The following is an 18,506-nucleotide window of genomic DNA, read 5'->3' on the forward strand; positions in this document are numbered from 1 at the left end:
AGTAAAGAATTAATAGACGGATACCTACAATAGTCCACTTGCAACCTGGGGTGCTCTTGCGTTGGGTATCAACTGTCTATTAAGGATTATGAAATAAATGTGAATGTAAGAATAACTTATATCTCATTTTTGACAGGCTGGTTTACAGCTTTTAATGTTTTCAATGAAAGTGTCACAAATCTGGACAAATTAAAGTATTGTTTGTAAATACTGTAAAAAGTATACTTCTGTAAATGTAGGGCTTTATATAGAATAAATGTGTAAATGTGTAATGTGTCTGCTAGTGTTCCAAAAGTAATTTTCTTTCCCGATGCAAGATTTCGCAAAAAGGTGACATGGGCAGCGGTTTCGTTTTTGGAAAAGCAAGGTACTTCAAGTAAGCAAGCACTGAAGAAAGTAACTTCACATGAAGTACTTTCCAACATGCATGGAGGATTTTCATGGTAAAGTATAGGCGTAATTGCTTTTATAATAATAACTGAAATCCTTAGACATCGTTGCTCAAATCTGTTAAATTTAGACGTTGAAGTGTATTTCAGGAGACTGTTTGTATAAAAATTGGTATTTTTCATTCAGAGAGCTCATCAGAAGGAGATGTTTACAGCTTACCTGAGGAAGATTCCGGGGTCTGCAAGTGAAGGTTTGCACACGTTTCGTGACGTTTGTGTCTTTCTATGTGAGTGAACATTATTTGTGCGTGTCCTTTACACGTTGTTAGGTTAGCTACCTGCAGTAGTCTCAAATTTCAAGTGTCTGACATTTTAGACTTAGTCTGGAGTCAGTAGGGTATGAGCTATTCTGACTTTTTTGTACAACCTGCTGGGGTTTTGCAATATTATTGTTTGGAAAGTTTGTTAGTATCTGACAGCAACATTGAACACCATATAAGTCTTACATTACAATGGGCTTAAAGTGCAGGAAAATGTGGCAAGAAACATACAGTATTAAACACTTAAGCTTGAATCAAACTTGACTCAGGATGCAAAAGACGTGCATGAAGTTATTGTCCTGAACTGCTAGGAAAATGAAGAATTGGTAATAAAATTAAAATGCTAAGCTTACTTCAGTACAAATTTACAATCAAATCTGTAATTTTTTGTGAGGAAAATTCCTGGATGTGCTTCATTGTTTCCAAAAAAGTCTGTACTTGTGGTGATGATTTGTGATGACAAAACTACAATCTTTTCTGGGAGCATGTTTTCTTTGCTGTGAGTTCTTAAATTTCCATTGATTAAGCTGGTGATTATTCCTTAAAAAAATTCCTTTTGATTGACCACTGTTGAACAAATATATCAATCCAAGAAGCCATCGATAACATTATTAACAGTTGAAATGAGGGAACCAGTTTTGACTTAATCGTGTTTGATTTTTTAATACAGTTATGTTGATTGCCATTAATTTTATGCTCCACAGTGCTTAGAAGGACAGTTAACACTAAACAGTGATGTCAAAAAAAAGGAATAAGAAGTTAGATGATGATGCCACATCAACATATCATTTTCATTGTCCAATTGCAAGATGTGCCTACATGGACAAGAAGGTACATTCTATTTTATTTATTTCTTTTTGTGAAATATAAAATATAGGGTCTCTAAGGCAGGTCTCTGGAGCTGTCCTGGAACCTCAAAATGGTTGCTGTGGTTATCGCCGATCCCACAGCCTCACCCTACCTAGAGCTTGGACGAAAAATTTTGTTGATTCTGGGTGAATGAAGCCCTCAGGAGTAAAGCCATGAAACCCTAGGGCCCTTATTTTTTTCTTGAAAAACTGGAGCCCTAGGTTCAGCTTTTGCCCCTTTTGGAACCTGAAGGAATTTGAAAACTTAAGATCTTTGTAATTGGCTTGTTGATGTATATAAATTATCTGTAAGGCTTTGATAAGCAATTTGGACTGTGTTGTATTCATTTGCACAGTACTTAGCAGAATCAGAATTTTATGGGGCAACAATATTAATTTTCATACACCTACAGATATACAGACAATAATTGAAGGGCTGGGGGCATAACCGCCTTATGTCGAATGTTGGGCTGTTTTTTTTTTTTTTTTTTTCGGATTTGTCTCAATTTTTGCATGTAGGCTTCGTTTTAGCCAACAAACACTGCCCTGTATTTTTTTTCGTTGGTTTGCACTTCGTTTTCAAGAAAAAAACGTATGCAAAAAACTCAGTTTTCCTAGCGGCATCTTTTGGAGATCTTTTGTTGAACGAGAAACAGAAGAAACCTTTTGTTTCGCTGAACAACAACAACGAACAACAACGACAACAACGAAGCCCACATGCAAAAATTGAGACATATCCGAAAAAAAAAAACAGCCCAACATTCGACATAAGGCGGTTATGCCCCCAGCCCTTCAATTTGTTTCTCAGCTCACACTTTTTTTTTTCAAGACTCCTTTGGATAATAAACCCTTGTTGCCTTCTTGTACTCCTGTTATATTATTATTATTATTATTATTATTATTAATATTATTATTATTATAATCCATCAAATATTTTCGCTCGCGCGCGATTGGTCTAAACGCCTCACGTGACCGAATATACCCCAGCTAAAACTGGGGAATATCCGAGGATATTCCCCAAGTGATATTCCCCAATTTCAAAAACTTCAAGGAGCGTCAAGTTTGCAATTAAAATGAATGTCAAGATGGGAGAACGGTTTGCTTTTGTTACAGAAGGAGAGATAAACCTGCTTGTTAGATAAACCAGCACCAGAAAACAACATACCCTCTTAACGTTTTTGACGGTAAGCTGTTCGTAAACGAAACGTTGAAATACTCAAGCTCGTATTTGCGACATTTTCTCTTGGTCTGAACTCTGTTCAACAGTCCTTGAATTGAAAATGTGGTAAAACTGAAAAATATGAAAGGTGAAAAGTTTTAGCCCATCTCATTTAAGAGTATTTATGGTTTTCTTTCAGTCTGGCGAAATGAGAAAGCCATCAACAAGCTATTAAACGAGTTTAATTAATAAGCTCGAAGCTCGCTCACACGACGGCAAATATTACAGTTGTAATTCAATGAGAGCAATTCGTGCTGGCCTGGATATAAGGAATTTAAATAACGAAAACATAAATTTCAGTACCATTACTGACAGAGTTCAAGCCGGTAAATGATGCTGTCAATGCTCACCTGGTCGAGATCGCTCGCAAACATAAAATCTCGTCCACGAAACAAAAACCAGCCATGATACCCCAAGATGTCGAAATTCTCTATGAAGAGAAGCAGCTTGTCCTACTCTCGAGCAACAAGTTTAATCCACAGTGATTGTGAGCGACTTCGTTGCTGACTCCATTCAATGTCAAGTTAGCAAAGAAAGCGCTTTGATGGAATCCAGCAAAAACAACCGGTGGCGTCGTATTCGACTGCAGGTTCAGCTTCGATTTCTTCACAGGTCGTTTTCGGCTAGCAAATTCCACAATTGTATTTTCAATATAAAGTTCTGCTCCAATTGAACACGAGATAAAGGAAGAGAACAGCAAAGCTCCGGCTGTTTTGTTGACGGCAGTTTACACTTTTTACGGAATGCGATACTTTACAGTTTTTCGCTTTCAGTGATCTTTAGCTTGTTCTCGAGAGGCAGTTTGATTCCCTGTAACCTTATCCGCCACTTGTATCTTGCTTTTGTCTTTCACGGAATTAAACAAGTTTACTTTCCTTTAAAATTTTTTACCTTTTCCCCAAACAAACGCTTTCGACCTGAAGCCAAATCTGATGTGGAGATTTTGGAAGCCAACTGACAAACTTTGACGTGATTGACATATGACAGAATGGCAGATCCTGCCGATTCCTGCGAGATTCCCGCATGTTGCGAAAAATATTTGAAGGATAATAAACACAATAACCTCCATTTGACTTTAAAAATATGCTCAGATATTTGTCCTTGGACATTATCTGCTCCTCGAAGCTCACAGTTTTCCTCGAGCTTCGCTCTCGGAAAACTGTTCGCTTCTCGGAACAGATAATGTCCGCGGACAAATATCTGAGCATATTTTCGCGCCAAATGGAGGCTATTGTTTATTTATTATTATTGTTATCTTTTTTTTCATTTTTTTTTTTATTACAGTATTATTATTTTTTTATTATTTTTTTTTACCAAAAGCTAGCTACATGTACAGTGACACGTTCCAACATAATATTGTTGTACAACTTACAACAAATATGTAAGTTACAAATAACTTACAGTGTTGGACTAATGCGGGGCACTAAACTTTACAACATTATTGAACTAAAAATGGTTGCACAACATACTACATCCGAAAATAATTTGGCAGGCATGTGTATGTGAGTGTTCAGTAGCAGTCAAAATAATTAATGTAAGTTGGCAGTCTTGACTTTAAACTTGATACTTGGTCCTCAATGTCTTTGAAAATCCAGAACAGACTTTCAAGGCTTGAGTATTAAATTTTGAAGGGTAACACTGGTCTTGGAAATTTCCAAGTCAGCTCATTGGCTGTGTGTTGTGTCACCATGTGTAAAAAGCTGTTACATCTGAGCCAGTAATTTGCTGTGTTATGCTCTGGTAAGGTCAAATAGCTGGTTCAGTGGAAATATTGTGACTATTTTCCTTTTTGGCTGAATCTTCCTTGGTCATTTAATTTTCAACATTTAGCATGGACATTATTGAACAGTTTGATTTTTATACCATTATTAATAATTAGTATATACCACACAAGTGAACAGTGCTTTTTGCACGCGCTGATTGGCTAGCTTGGAGGTGATTAGCCAAGTACTATTCACCTCCGAGCAGCTGAAGAGAAACAAGATGGCTTCCCGTTTCGCCACGGTTACTTAAGAGGAAATTATTTCGATAAACGAAGTGGCTGTTAAAAAAAAAAAAGCAGAAATGGCAACAAGTTTGGTTTGACGGCATTAAATGGTAAGTTATTTAATCTTTTCAACCTCATATTCTAAGGCAAAAAATTGAAAATACAATCCCTTGTTTACGAAAACTGCCGAGCACTAAAATTACAATGAAAACAATGAAACATGATAAATATTTTCAGTATGGTTTCAACAACAAGATGGATTTCAGAGAAAAATTGAAAAAATTACACTGTAGGAACTTAACAAGTGTCTCCAAAAGTTTTATTTGTCTGCAAGGAAGCGAGACGGAACTTTCTACGACAAGAAATCACTTACTGTGTGGCGTGCGAGATTTTAAAATTTCATACCATTTGTCGGTATATTGCCAGAAATAAAATAATGTTTTGGTCGGCTAGTCATTCAGCTTGTGTGGTACATACTAAAACTATTATTTACCTCAGTGTCGGTGAAAGTGATGGATATTTACCTCCACTTCGGTGAATAATTGCTAATTATTCTACCCATAAAACACACAAGTTTGGATTTTCCCAAGTGACACTTAAAAAATAGTTGACAGTGCCCTTTTTTTATTAAATTATAATTATTTAGAATCATTATTTTTTGTATAATAATTTATGTTTTAAATCATATGTGGTATTTTATATCACAAAATTGTGCGGTATCAAAATAATGTACTTCTTAAGTAATTGACATTTTGGCTGCAGTAATATTATTTATCAGCTATGTGTGACATTTGAAGTTTAGAAAACAAGTTAGCTTTCAGGATCCAAAAATATATTTAAGTGTACAAGCTTTAGAGTCCTTCGCAGAATTTTTGTCAAGTAATAAGATGTCAATTTTTGTCTTGCCACTTGAGGTAATGTGATCTAGTCATGAAGTCACACAAGGGGTGGGAGCATACCATATGCCAGTCGACACCATTAGACAACAACAGCTACACCTGAAAGATATGTACGGCCACAGAGGAAAAGAAATGCAAGATGGTTTACAAATTTCACTGTGAGAACTGGGAAGTAGGCTACGTTGGAGAGACCTGGGCAAAGAGCCTTTGGAACCACTGGTTCAAGGAGCACAACAGCACCAGTATAGCCTCCTTAACAGCTGTGGGGAACATCTGGAGAACTCGGGACACTCCCTGGACATGTCTTTAACAACATTCTTTCCAAGGGAAACTGACATCCTGAAAAGTGGGATTAGAGAGGCCATCAAAATAAAGTGCCAAGGCCCCACTGTCAATCAAGACGGTGGTTAGGAACTGCCAGTGTGTTCTTTTTGGACATTTTGTCACATGATAAAAATTCTGCAGAGTCAGGGGTTTGAACACTTAAATGTATTTTTGGATCCCGAAAGCTAAGTTAACATGTGTTCCAAGTTACCGGGTGTGAGGGTGATTATGTCTCGCAGTTATCTCACAGTCAATCAGCTTTCATTTTATTTATTTATTTTTTTCTCTTTAATGTTATTATAGGCAGTGGAGGTGTCTCACCATATCAGATCTGAACATGGAGTTGAGGATACCTTCTTGATATGCAGCGATCCATGTTTTGAAACAGGACATTTCATGAAGGTACTCTGTCGATCGAATTTGTGATAATAACTCAATCACCATCATGACATTGCATTTATCTGTAATATACTTAACAAGCCATTATCATTGGTTTCCTTGTGCATTCACAATCAATAAGAGAGTAATCCAGTTTGTTAATTTAATACAGATGTTTCAGCATAATAATATTTATATTCTAATAACATGATAATCATTAAAAGATACAACTTTTAACATGTGGAAGACTGTTACTGTTATGACTAGTAACTGTATGCGTTTTAAGCAGTTGCAAATAGCAGGGCTGAAGATCAACTCAGGCCTGCATGGGATCTGAGCCCATCACCTCTGTGATACCAGTACAGTGGTCCACTAACTGAGCTATCAAGCCACCTGATCATTTTGTAAAGTTTTATCCGCCCAAAAAAGACCCTTTTTATTTCTTTATTATTTCCCTCATTCTGTAGTTTGTATTTCAAGTCAATGCTCGTGCCCCACTAGCACTTGTGCTATAAACACTCCCAAAGGTATATTAAAGGGACTATGTCAGCAGGGGGACATGCGCAGTAGAGTCAGTGCGTTGATAGAACCACTTTGAAATCGTTGGCCCAACTTTTTCAAATACCGTCGGAGAGTTTAGGAAGCTGAAGCCCTTTCCATCTGCCAGAATCGCGTTCATCTTCGGAAAGTTGGCTAAAGTTTTTATTTACAAACGTTCCTCAGTAATTACAGAAGCTGTTTGTTGCAATATTTCTGAAATCGTTTCCTCTTGGAGCTCTATTAACGTGGATTTGCGATGTCCACTCGCGGCGGCTGTCGTTCTGGCTGCGGCCGAAAAAGAATATACGACAGCAACGGCACAAAACATAAAGTTTGGAATCGAGGACATCGAAGGATTTGCCTGGATAGTTATTGACCTTGACCTCGATATCGCTGTGAATGCATTGACAGATGATGAGTGTAAATCAGGCATGAATACAAATACCGCTCTCGCTGTTTTGACAAGCCGACACGTTCTTCGTGCCACAACTAAATAAATCAGTCTTGTGCAGTGTACTTTCGCAGTTTTGCAGGGGCAACCGCGGGTTTTGGACGTAGTTTTTCGAGCACCAGTAGTTTTGCAATTGCAAGGATCGGCATTTAAACAAAAGAAACTCACACGAAAGTCATTATTTATCTCTGTATTGGCAAAGGTAAGCTGACCGATAATTTACATCAGACATCAGACAGCACATTAAACGCGAATCAAGCGGTTTAACTTAACTCAAGTGATATACTTTCAATGACAGCACAGTCTGTTTCCATAAGCTTAGCAAAGCAGGCACGTGAAGATGTATCTCCGCGCATGAGAAGTGCGATCGACACGACGGACGCAATGGCGGACAAACAATAATATCTCGTCCAGTTATATGCAAATTAGTCTCAACAGGACTCTACTGCGCATGTCCCCCAGCTGACATAGTCCCTTTAAGGTGGTTGTTGTTGCAGTCCAAAGACATTACAGAAGGCCATTAAGAGCAATTCTCCAGGAAAATGAAGCAAAGTTGGAAATGAAAATTTTTAACGGGCCCCCTTCATTTTTTGTGTGGAGGTAGGTTACCTGAAGGGATGAACAAAAACAGCCATATTTGGATCGGCAGGTGCGTTGTTGCCATGGAAACAGCACTTTATCACGTCGGCCTGAGGTCTATGTTTTGACCGAAAAATTCACTCTCAAATAGTAAAAATAAACGCGTCTGGTTCTCGAGTACATGTGAACCAATTCAAATGAAATTCATACAAATGGTAGAACCACTCTCCCAGTTTATAAAATTTGCCGTTAGAGTATTTTGGGTGCTATAATCAAGAAGACAATCTTCGTTTTACTATGTTGCCTGTCAGCCATTTTGACAAGAAGGAAAAACAAGCACAACCATATTCGTTATTTCTCCGAAAGTACTCTTTCCACATAAACCAAATTAGCAGCAGAGCTTACATAGATATTGAAGTTTATAAATATTATAAAATCTATTTGGGGAAAATTATATTCTGGCCATGGGTGTTGAAGACATCCGAGGTAAGTTGCAAAAAATTGCAAAATTGGAAATGTTGAGGTCTCCAGTATTTGGTTCAAACAGGCTTTAGATAGAGAATATCAGCTTCAGAGGTTTTTTCATTCATCTTATCTGTTATCTACATTTGATTGATTAGGTTTTGACCAACGAATTTGATGAAATATAAATTAAAGCAAAGCCTACCTTGCAACTTTTGGGAATTTCTTCAGGATGCTTTTGTGGTATAGGATGGGTCTCTCCTCAGTTCACTCGCTCCATTTTCGTGACCAAATCTTGCACAGACTCTAGCGGAAAGGACAAATCTAACTGGCTAGCCTCACCGAACATCTACTGTTAGACCAAAGATGATGATGCATTAACCCGAATAAAGAACAGTTGAACAGGTCGAACACAGTCGTGTGTCAAGTATCGAAATAATTCATCAATACAATCCATCCAGGAAGTTAAATAGAAGCATCAAGATCACAGCTGAGCAAATGCATGTCTGCGACGATTCTGAATGAAGTCTTTGGGTAAATCAAGCCGTACATTCCGTGGTGCATGGTTGAGAAGCAAAGAAATCGTTGTTTACGACCTGTTTACGACCAAACGTATGTAGACCGGAAATGCGAGTAGCAAAACTGCTGACCGGATGTAGTTTTAAATGCGATATATGCGCTTTTTGTTTGTTTGTTTTTGTAGCTTCGGTTAATTGTCGCAATGGCATTATCTCTTCTTTAGATATTTTTGGTACAATATATCATTGATAGAGGGATAAAAAGATGACTTTTATTCCGCTTTTATGACTGTTTTACACTGGTGAATAAAAAGGACAGAATAAAAGCGCTTCACTAGTCGTTTTACGCAACCACATAAGCCGCCCATGTTTCCTGGGTTTGTTTGTTTGTTTTTTTAATTCATTGCTTATTGGATGTTAAGGATGGCCTGCATGTAAGATACATCGCTGATCTGGGGTATTAGCGTACACATTAGAAGTTACGAAGTTGGAATTTTTGACCCACCTCTCCTCCAGAAATAAATAAGTCCTCTCCAAGCCGATAAATTTTCACATTCAGTACCTAATACCTGCCCAAATTTTGGCATTCTTTCTTATTTATTTTGCTGTTGTTTTTTTTTTTTTTTGGTCGGGGGAGGGGTGACCGGACGTAAATTTGTGCCACTGTAAGGGAAATTTGCATATCGTTGTGCGAAGGAAAATATCCGGCTGGTCGGGACAATGGAAAGTTGGTCTCTTTCAAATCCTGAAAGGGACGTTTCGGTTTGTGAGTGCAGTGGAAACAATATAAAACTCAGTCAATGTCAAAGGGATATTTCCAGGCACGTGCAAGCCTACGGACTTAGTATAAGCCGTGATGAAATCGGTGACGAAATGGATCTTATTCTTTGCCGTGCAGGTAAATAAATGTAACATTTCACGCGCGAATTTTTCATTCTCTTGTCACAAATAGTTTATCATTACTGAATTTGTAATTGCATTTTCACAGTCTAAAGAGCAATCTTTTTTTGGGGTGCGGCTATTATGATCATGCGTTCAATTTTCACCCAAGCTTCAGTTGAGCTTCATTTCCTTTGTTTTTATTTTCATTTGGTTATTCTGTTTTCTTTTTGTTTTCTGTTTTTGCTTTTTTATTGGCTTTCTTCACCATTGCCATTGTGAAACAACCCCGTTACAAGAGGATATCATTACACATACATCCGGTGTTACATCCCATTACATTGTGTTTCATCCGGTCAGCAGTCGTGCTTCTCGGACTTCCGACCTATGCGTTCAGTTTATTTACCATTCTTGGCTTGTCAACAATTGCAATATCTGACTCGATTTTAGCCAAAGCCGTTACTTTGGATTGTTCAAAGGCATGCATCTGCTTTGTACATCGATCTTGACACATTTACTTTACTTCCTGGCTGAATAATATTGATGAATTTAGGTGCTCGACAGCAGAAATCGCAAGCATTACGACCATGTTTTGGACTTTGTCAACTATTCTTTGTCAAGTGTATGCCGGCTACTTGTATCATCATCCCTGGTCTGAAACACAGCAAACTGGATATTCGATGGGAGTAACTGTTAGTCTGCGCTAGATTTGGTCAAAAAGACGGAACGTGCGAAGGAGAGACACTGGAGAGAACCACGTGACGAAAGCATCCTGAAGAAATTCCAAAAACTCTCAAGGTAGGTTTTGTATCAATTTATATTTCATCAAATTTGTTGGCCAAACCTTATTTACTAAATGTAGGTAGCAGACAAGATGATAAAAGATACTTTTGAAGCTGATTTTCTCTCTCTAAAGCCTGTTTGAGCTAAATACTAGAGCTCTCAAAATTACCAATTTTGCATTTTTTTGCAATTTGTCCCAGGTGTCTTCAGCACCCATGGCCAGAGTATAGTTTTCCCCAAATTGATTTTATAATATTTAGAAACGTCAATATCTATGTAATCTCTGCTGCTACAGTAATTTGGTTTATGTGGAAAGAGTACTTTCGGAGAAATAACGAATATCGTTGTGCTTGTTTTTCCCGCTTGTCTAAATGGCTGACAGGAAAATAGTACGACGAGCATTTTCTTCTTGTTTATAAAACCTAAACTATTGTAACGGCAAATTTTATAAACTGGGAGAGTGGTTCTACCATCTGTATGAATTTTATTTGAATTGGTTCACATGCACCCAAGAACCAGACTCATTCACTTTTACTTTTTGAGAGTGGAACTTTTGCTCAAAACATGGTCCCAAGGCCGACGTCATATAGTGCAGTTACCATAGCAACGATACATCTGCCGATCCAAATATGGTTGTTTTTGTCTATCCCCCAAGGTAACCTACCTACACACAAAAATTGAAGAGGGGTTAAAATTTTTCATTTCCAACTTTGCTACACTTTCCTGGAGAATTGCTCTTAAAACTACAATGTGTGTAGGCTACGAGTTTCCCAAGTGTTTATCTTTAGCTACTAAATAGTGATTATTATAGTAATTAGGCAATGGAACATGTGAGTGCGTGCTTTCTTTGCTTCCTCTGTAGAGACGCAATTTCGGGGGGTAAAAGACAAATACATGAAATTTTCTCTAACCACGCATACATCCCATCTCTTCGTGTGATACAAGATTTAGTAACCCTAAGAAAAATAAAAAGCCACTCATAGCCTATATAAAAAACAGGCCTTTTTTCGTTGAAATTGATGAAAAACCACTGTAAATCAGTTTGCATCACTGACATGCTGTTCCATTTGTTTCAAGGCACAGGAGTCAACAGAAACACCTGTGAAGACTGAGACACCCAAGCCTACAGCTAAAAAGAAAAAGAAGAAGAAGAAGAAGGTTCAAGCTAACAGTTCCACGAATGACGATTTAACTAAAGAATCAGTGAACCAACAATCGGACAGCACGGTAGTAAATAGTTGGCGTACAATGACGAATATCCCTTTTTCCTTTCCCTTCAGGGGTAGCAGATGGCGCAGTGGTGAGAGCACTCCCCTCCCACCAATGTGACTGGCCCGGGTTCGTTGGCCGCACTCTGCGTCTTATGTGGCTTGGAGGTTTTTTCTCCGGGTACTCCGGTTTTCCCCTCTCTTCAAAAACCAACACCTCTAAAATTAATTTCAATTCCATCTGGAAAATGTCCCAGCTAGTGCTCTGTGCTAAATGCATTAACTCACGGGGGTAAGAGACAAATACATGTAATTTTCTCTAACCATGCATGAATGACATCTCAAGATTCATGTCAGACAAGATGTAGTGACCCTAAGAAAAATAAAAAAGCCACTTATAGCCTGTATAAAAATCAGGCCTTTTTTCCTTGAAATCGATGAAAAGCCTTAACTACAATCACATTGAGCTGTTTAATTACATGCACTAACTACAGTCTTGTTACTAAATTTAATGTATGTCTCTTTCAAGGAAAACAACGCAGTCAGAGCTGCTGATGAGACAGTGACACCTAATCCCAAGAAAAACCAAGAAGGGCAACCATGGGATGTGGAAATACCTGGGTTATTAGAGAACCAAACAATGAGTACCAATGTAAATACTGAATATTTTTAGTGCTAGTGACCGATTAAAGTGCACTGCTAGTTTGTTTCACTAGGAAATCTTCTCTGCACTTGAAACTATTATTTTGTTTATTATTATGATCATATTGAGCTATTTATTACTCTAACTATAGACATATTTTACCACAACTGTTTCTAATCTCGCAATCTGATTGGCTAATTTTCCGTTGTCGAGAAGAGTCTAGACAACGCTGCTCGCGTCAATCAGCGCGCGGAAATTTTGACAGTTATTATAAAAATTTTCTTTGACATTGATATTGTGGTAAAAAACAAATCGAATATGCTTTAGTGTTGTCTGTACTCTTATCGACATCAATATTTGTCATCACAGTGGTCAAAATTTGTTGTGGACTCACTCGGCGAGTCCACAACATTTTCACCACTGTGATGACGAATATCATTGTTGATAAGAGTACAGACAAGGCCAAACCACATTCGATTTGTTAATGTTACTGAATTTAATGTCTGTCTCTTTCAAGGAAAACAGCTCAGCCCAACCAAGCAATGTGGGAATACAGGGGTCACCAGACAACCAAACAAGCAGTACCAATGTGAGTGCACGCAAAAATTGCTTCCTGTGTAGAGATGCGAATCGTATTATTAATGGCAAGAGCAGTTTTCAGTTGAGTGTCAGAAAACCAACACCTAAGTAAATACTCTGGCCAATCAACAGATGCAAACAGAAAGAGAGTAAGAGCCAACGACCACAACCGAGTTGGGCCACAAACATATAGTTACGCCCATGAACGTCCTCATCTCTATTTTAATATTATAGAACACCCCTTGCCTGAACATGAGCATCTGTGCACAGTGATTGGTTCCTCGATATTAGATTATTAGTTTGTATCGTACTAAATGTCGTTTAGGGATCTGTTTTATTAATTAATTAAATTCTTTCAACATTGCATTGCAATTGCTATGCTGCCTCCCGTTTGGCACTGAGTGACATCAAATCTTATTTTGAGGAAAAAAATCTGCAAGGGAGTTACGAGGAGTGCATCCTTATACAAGACTAGGCTGGAAGTATAATGTAATTCGTGAAACCATGAAAAGTTTAATGTAATGGAAGAAACTGAAATTTAAACCAACAGAAATAAGAATAAAATCAGTTAATAGTTAAATGTGTCTTTGATGGACTTTTTATTGCAGGATGAAGCCAAAATTGATGGGAAAGGCACTTTTGTCTGCAGTTGTGTCTTCCAAGCTGTCAAAAATGCCCTGACAGGTCCATTACCTGATTTCGTAAGCTGGATAGACGTCATTGGTACTCTTCTCCGCACAACCGCCAGTCCAAATAGTAGAAATGAACATGGGGAGACTCCACTCCTGTACAGTCTGCACCTTGCCAAAGATCATTCATATTGTGACCCGCATTTTGAGAAACGACTCATGCAAATTTGGCACCTTCTTTTAGAAGCAGGAGCAAGTGCCAAAGGAAAAGATGAAGAGGGCAGATCGCTGCTGCATTTGCTCTTGAATTTTTTGCAAACTGGGGTTTTCCAGCCTCATGAATGTCTTGAGTTGGTTTCGTGCTGTTTAGAAATCTTGCAGCGATATGGATTTCAAATAAATTCCAGAGATGCCAACGGGAACACTCCGTTACACTTGTGGGGAAGCTGTTTAAATAAACCAATCCCTGAAGTCATGGAAATCGGAGCTAAAATCACTTCAAGTGGTGGGGCTGCCAATGCAAGAAACGACAACGGTGAAACGCCCCTTCATCTCTCACAGAGTTGGAAAGTTGTGGATTTCTTAGTGGAAAAAGGAGCACAGACAAGTGCCCAAGACCTTCATGGAAATACACCTCTCCACAAATTCATTGGCACATTTGTAGGAGATATGGTCAAAGAAAATCGGTGGAAACACTGTCTTCTATCTGGAATGGATCCGTTTTATAAGAACAAACAAAGTAAATGTCCCTTTGAAGTGCTGTTGGAAAAAGGCCGTTTCAAAAGTGCTTTGAATCTTATGAAGGCAATTTTTGAAGAAGACGAACTGGCGGGCTTTGCTGAATCTGCAAGTGATTACCGAGATTGCAAAGGTAACTCACTACTGCACATTCTCTGTGTTATCGACAACGAAGACGCCCAATCTATCTGTGAGTATCTGCTTCAGAAGAGATGGAGTGCTAACTTGCAAAACAAATGCAATGAAACTCCGCTGCATATGGTGTGTAAGAAAGTTGGAATCTTGGATTCGGGTACTTCTGAAGTCATGAGAAATGCAATCAGCCTACTCCGTGAGTACCATGCTGACGTAACGCTCCCTGATGGTCAAGGGAAAACCTGCGAAGAAATGCTCGGCGGAAATATCGATCTTCGTAATCTCCTTCATGAAGAGATAGAGAAGGTCAACTTTCCCAACAAAATAAAATGGATCCCAGAGTCCATAAAACATAAACCTGCATTGGCTGAGGTTGCTCGTGGTACGAACTCTGACAAAGTTGGCTGTTATCACTTCCACAAGAATCACATTGGAGGAGGCTCATTTTCTTCAGTGGTATTCGCCGCTCTGGATGAAAAAGATGGAAGAGAAGTTGCTCTGAAGAGGTTTGAAATAACAAGAAGGAAAGAGTGGGGGGATGTGCTAGAAAGAGATGTGAGGTACCTCCTACAGTTGTCAGATTGTCCTTATGTTGTTAACTACATCTCCTGTGCAAGTGATTGTCATTTTAAGTACCTGGCTTATGAACTCATGGAGGGGTGTTTGAATGGATTCCTGAGTTCTGACCACGTATCTGAACATGCATTAACAACCGCCTGTAAGCACGTTGCTTCTGGCCTAGCGTCCTTGCATTCAATGGATATAATACACGGGCACCTCAAACCGTCAAACATTTTGTACCGTACGTGGCCAAATCTGATTTTCAAGATCAGTTTCAGTGGTCAATCCGAAACAGTGATGGAGCAGACTGGAACAAGGTGCTGGATGGCCCATGAGTGCTTGAGAAAGAAACCGGAAAAGCCCGACAAATCCTCGGATATTTTTAGCTTAGGTCTTGTTTCCCACGCTATTATGACTGGAAATCAACATCCATTTGGCTCGTATTCTGAAGATTTAGCAATGAACCTTGAGGAGACAGAGGACAATATAAAAAGGAACCGAAGACGTTTCTGTCCCTCCCTAACTTCAGAGGCCAAATGTATGTTAGAGGAAATGCTTTCTGTCAGACCAAAACACCGGCCGACAGCGGCTGACGTGCTGAAGTTTCCATTCTTCTGGGATGATCACAAGAAGGTAAACTTTATCGTAAACGTGGGACTTCAAAAGGAATTTTCAGAGCTCAGATGTGAATTGTTATTGAGACGCCCTTTGACGGATGTGGAAACCAGTCTAGAATATGATTACGTCAATCATTGCCCAAACACACGCAATAACAATTGGGCGGATCGCATTCAGTCTCTATACCAGGCTGTGACAAAAGGATACACGTATCGAACGTATGACGTAACATCTGCTGTTGAACTCGTAAGGTTCATCAGAAATGTTTATAGCCATCCGTTGGACTCGTATCCGGAGCCGATTAAGCAGCAGCTTGAGAACTACTTTGTCCTCCGAGAGTTTCCTTTCTTAGTGACAATCCTGTATAAGGCAATTTTGAAAAGTCAGCGGAGTGACGAGTGGAAAACAAGACCTCATTTGAAGGAGTTTTTTTAAGAAGAGGAAATCGTCCACTCAGCGAAAGTGACCTTCACTGATGCCTTAGTTGTCAATCCTCAAGTCCCCCATCAAAGACCTCTCAGCTAAAGTGGACGAAGTAAATTGCGTAGAATTCATTGTGAACACCGATCGACTAACATGTGAGAAACGCTGACAAGGTTCAGTGAAAAACATTCGTGTCACATTGGAATAATCACAAACAAACGTGGGCAAATCCATTCACTTTCAGGGTGCATTCTTACTTGACATACGTTATAAAATGCCCCCCTTGTTTGTCCAAGTGAACATTCGTTAATAAAATACCCCGTTATAGACTATTTAACCTGGAATGATGAAGTTCGTAAGGTATGACAAAAGATTTATATTTTGGAACTGAACATATTTTTTATAAAATAGCGGAGGGAAAAATTTATATACTTTTTAATTATATTAATTTTGCAAAATAGCCTAGGATCAAATTGTATATTTTAAAAATATGTTGCTAAAGAGAGATATATATATTATACATGTTAAATTCTCTTAATGGAGGACATTGTACAAAAAGTTTAATATATATTATATTTAATTCAGTAAAACTGGACTCGTCAAGTCAAGATAGCATTTCCGCTGTCAGCGAGACTTTAAACCTTCTAAAATACAGATTAGCATTCTTTTCATCATATAATGTTGATGTTGACTGTTTTTTAACTGAAAAGGTAATTGATCTGAATAACAAACATTTGTACTGCGTGAGTGTCTTGTGTTAAATCATTGGAGACCGAGATGTTTCACAGCTTAAAACACAGATGGAAAAGCCAGTAAGTGCCGAACAATTGCATCGTATTTGGTTCACAGGATATAAAGTCTTGGTCTCGATGAGAGGTTGGAAACATCCAGCTGTTAACTTGCCTGTCATCAGTTTTAATGATTAATCATTCGTCAGTTATGAAGTCAACTTGACATTTAAAAGTTTTTGGCCGTTTCGTTGGTTGGTAATTACGAAAATTTCAAATCCCTCCTCCCTCCCCATAGGACCAAAAGGCCCTACCCTAGCGCCGAATTTGATGATAAAATGCCCCTCCCCAAGAACAAATGTTCCAATTTTTGGTAGAAACTATTTGGAAACTGGTTCATTCGCATTCAATCAAATTTTCTATAAAAACGTTCGAAAACACTGGAGCTAAGACCCTTTTTAGTAAGCCAATCGCTCACAAAAGCCAGTTTTCCCCATTGAACTTGACCATGAATCAGGAACCACGTGTATTTTGCCAGACAAGAAGAAAGGTCTTCACCCTCTGGAAGGCCAAATGCCTAATTTCCCGGGCACGGAAAATGGTCAAATGCCCGGGGTATACCCGAGAAGGGGGGGGGGGGGGGGGGGGAAGTTGAAGGTTCGAATTGATCGACGCATTTTAGATAACACATTAAGTCGCCTTGTTGTCTGGCGGAGACTGTTACTATGCAACCACTACAAGTGTCCGACACCTCATTAGCCGAACACCAACCAATCTTGGAATTTCGGCCCATAAATTTTAGGATCCGAAAGCTGGTGGGCCTGGAAATGAAGACGACGGTTTGTGAGGTGGGGTCAACCCAAAATACCCTCTGCTTCCCCACCCCTTATCCCCCCCCCCCCCCTCTCCACTCCCTTTCCTACCCGGCCAGAAACCCGTAAGTACCTTTATTGTGGTTTTCAGGCTTAAGGTTACCGTATACCTTCAGAGGTGTCTCGCGTCCTAACGATGTAGCGCGTCCAGTTTAAACTGTAGATACCTAAACCCCTATATCATTAAAGCTTATAGAGCTGGCTATCAAACTATACCAATAATTTTGAAATAAAATAAATTATCGAAGTTTTCACGACCTCTAAATGGGAGCGTCGGAATCACCTTTTGAAAACTACAAGTCAAAGTGAATTTTGTTTTCGCTAATTTAATTTGCTCCTCAGTTTCCGGGCCCAAAGCGCTAAAAAAGCGTGTCTGCGTTTTGCCATATTCAATTGCAGTGAAAAGTTACAGAACAAAAAAAAAAAAAAAAATGGGGAGTGGTCGTACAAAAATCGCTCTCGGAGAAAAAATATTTCGAAACAACAAATTGGCAGACGCGTGTTTGTTGTTTATATGTTAAACTAGCCACTGTCCAAATTTGAAGGCAAACGAACAAATTCCCTTTGTAGCTCTTTAAAGTGTCTCCTCCAAGTAAAAAAATTGATTCGAGAAAACAGTGCTAAAAATTCGATTATTCATTTGATTTTAAAATTCTTGGTATAGTGTGATAGCCAGCTCTAAAAGCTTTAATTTGATATAGGGTTTTAGGTTTATACAGTTTAAACCGGACGCGCTACATCGCTTGGACGCGAGACACCTCTGAAGGTATACGGTAACCATAACCAGTAGCCATCG

General features: G+C 38.8%; 1 protein-coding gene across 2 annotated transcripts; it reads left to right on the forward strand.

Moving 5' to 3' along the window:
* The first annotated feature begins 448 nt into the window (after positions 1-448).
* LOC146458868 (uncharacterized) lies at positions 449-16,854 on the forward strand. Of its 2 annotated transcripts, XM_085090198.1 has the most exons (7): positions 449-676; positions 1,414-1,540; positions 6,290-6,388; positions 11,654-11,803; positions 12,314-12,436; positions 12,945-13,016; positions 13,615-16,854. In XM_085090198.1, the coding sequence occupies exons 2-7, from the start codon at positions 1,445-1,447 to the stop codon at positions 16,120-16,122; spliced, it is 3,048 nt and encodes a 1,015-aa protein (XP_084946324.1). In that variant the 5' UTR covers positions 449-676; positions 1,414-1,444; the 3' UTR covers positions 16,123-16,854. The 2 variants fall into 2 exon arrangements, with proteins under 2 accessions (XP_084946324.1, XP_084946325.1); XM_085090199.1 differs by lacking the exon at positions 12,314-12,436.
* Positions 16,855-18,506: the final 1,652 nt, after the last annotated feature.

This window comes from Pavona decussata, unplaced genomic scaffold (assembly GCF_977016875.1).
Source record: "Pavona decussata unplaced genomic scaffold, jaPavDecu1.1 SCAFFOLD_226, whole genome shotgun sequence".
NCBI lineage: Eukaryota > Metazoa > Cnidaria > Anthozoa > Scleractinia > Agariciidae > Pavona > Pavona decussata.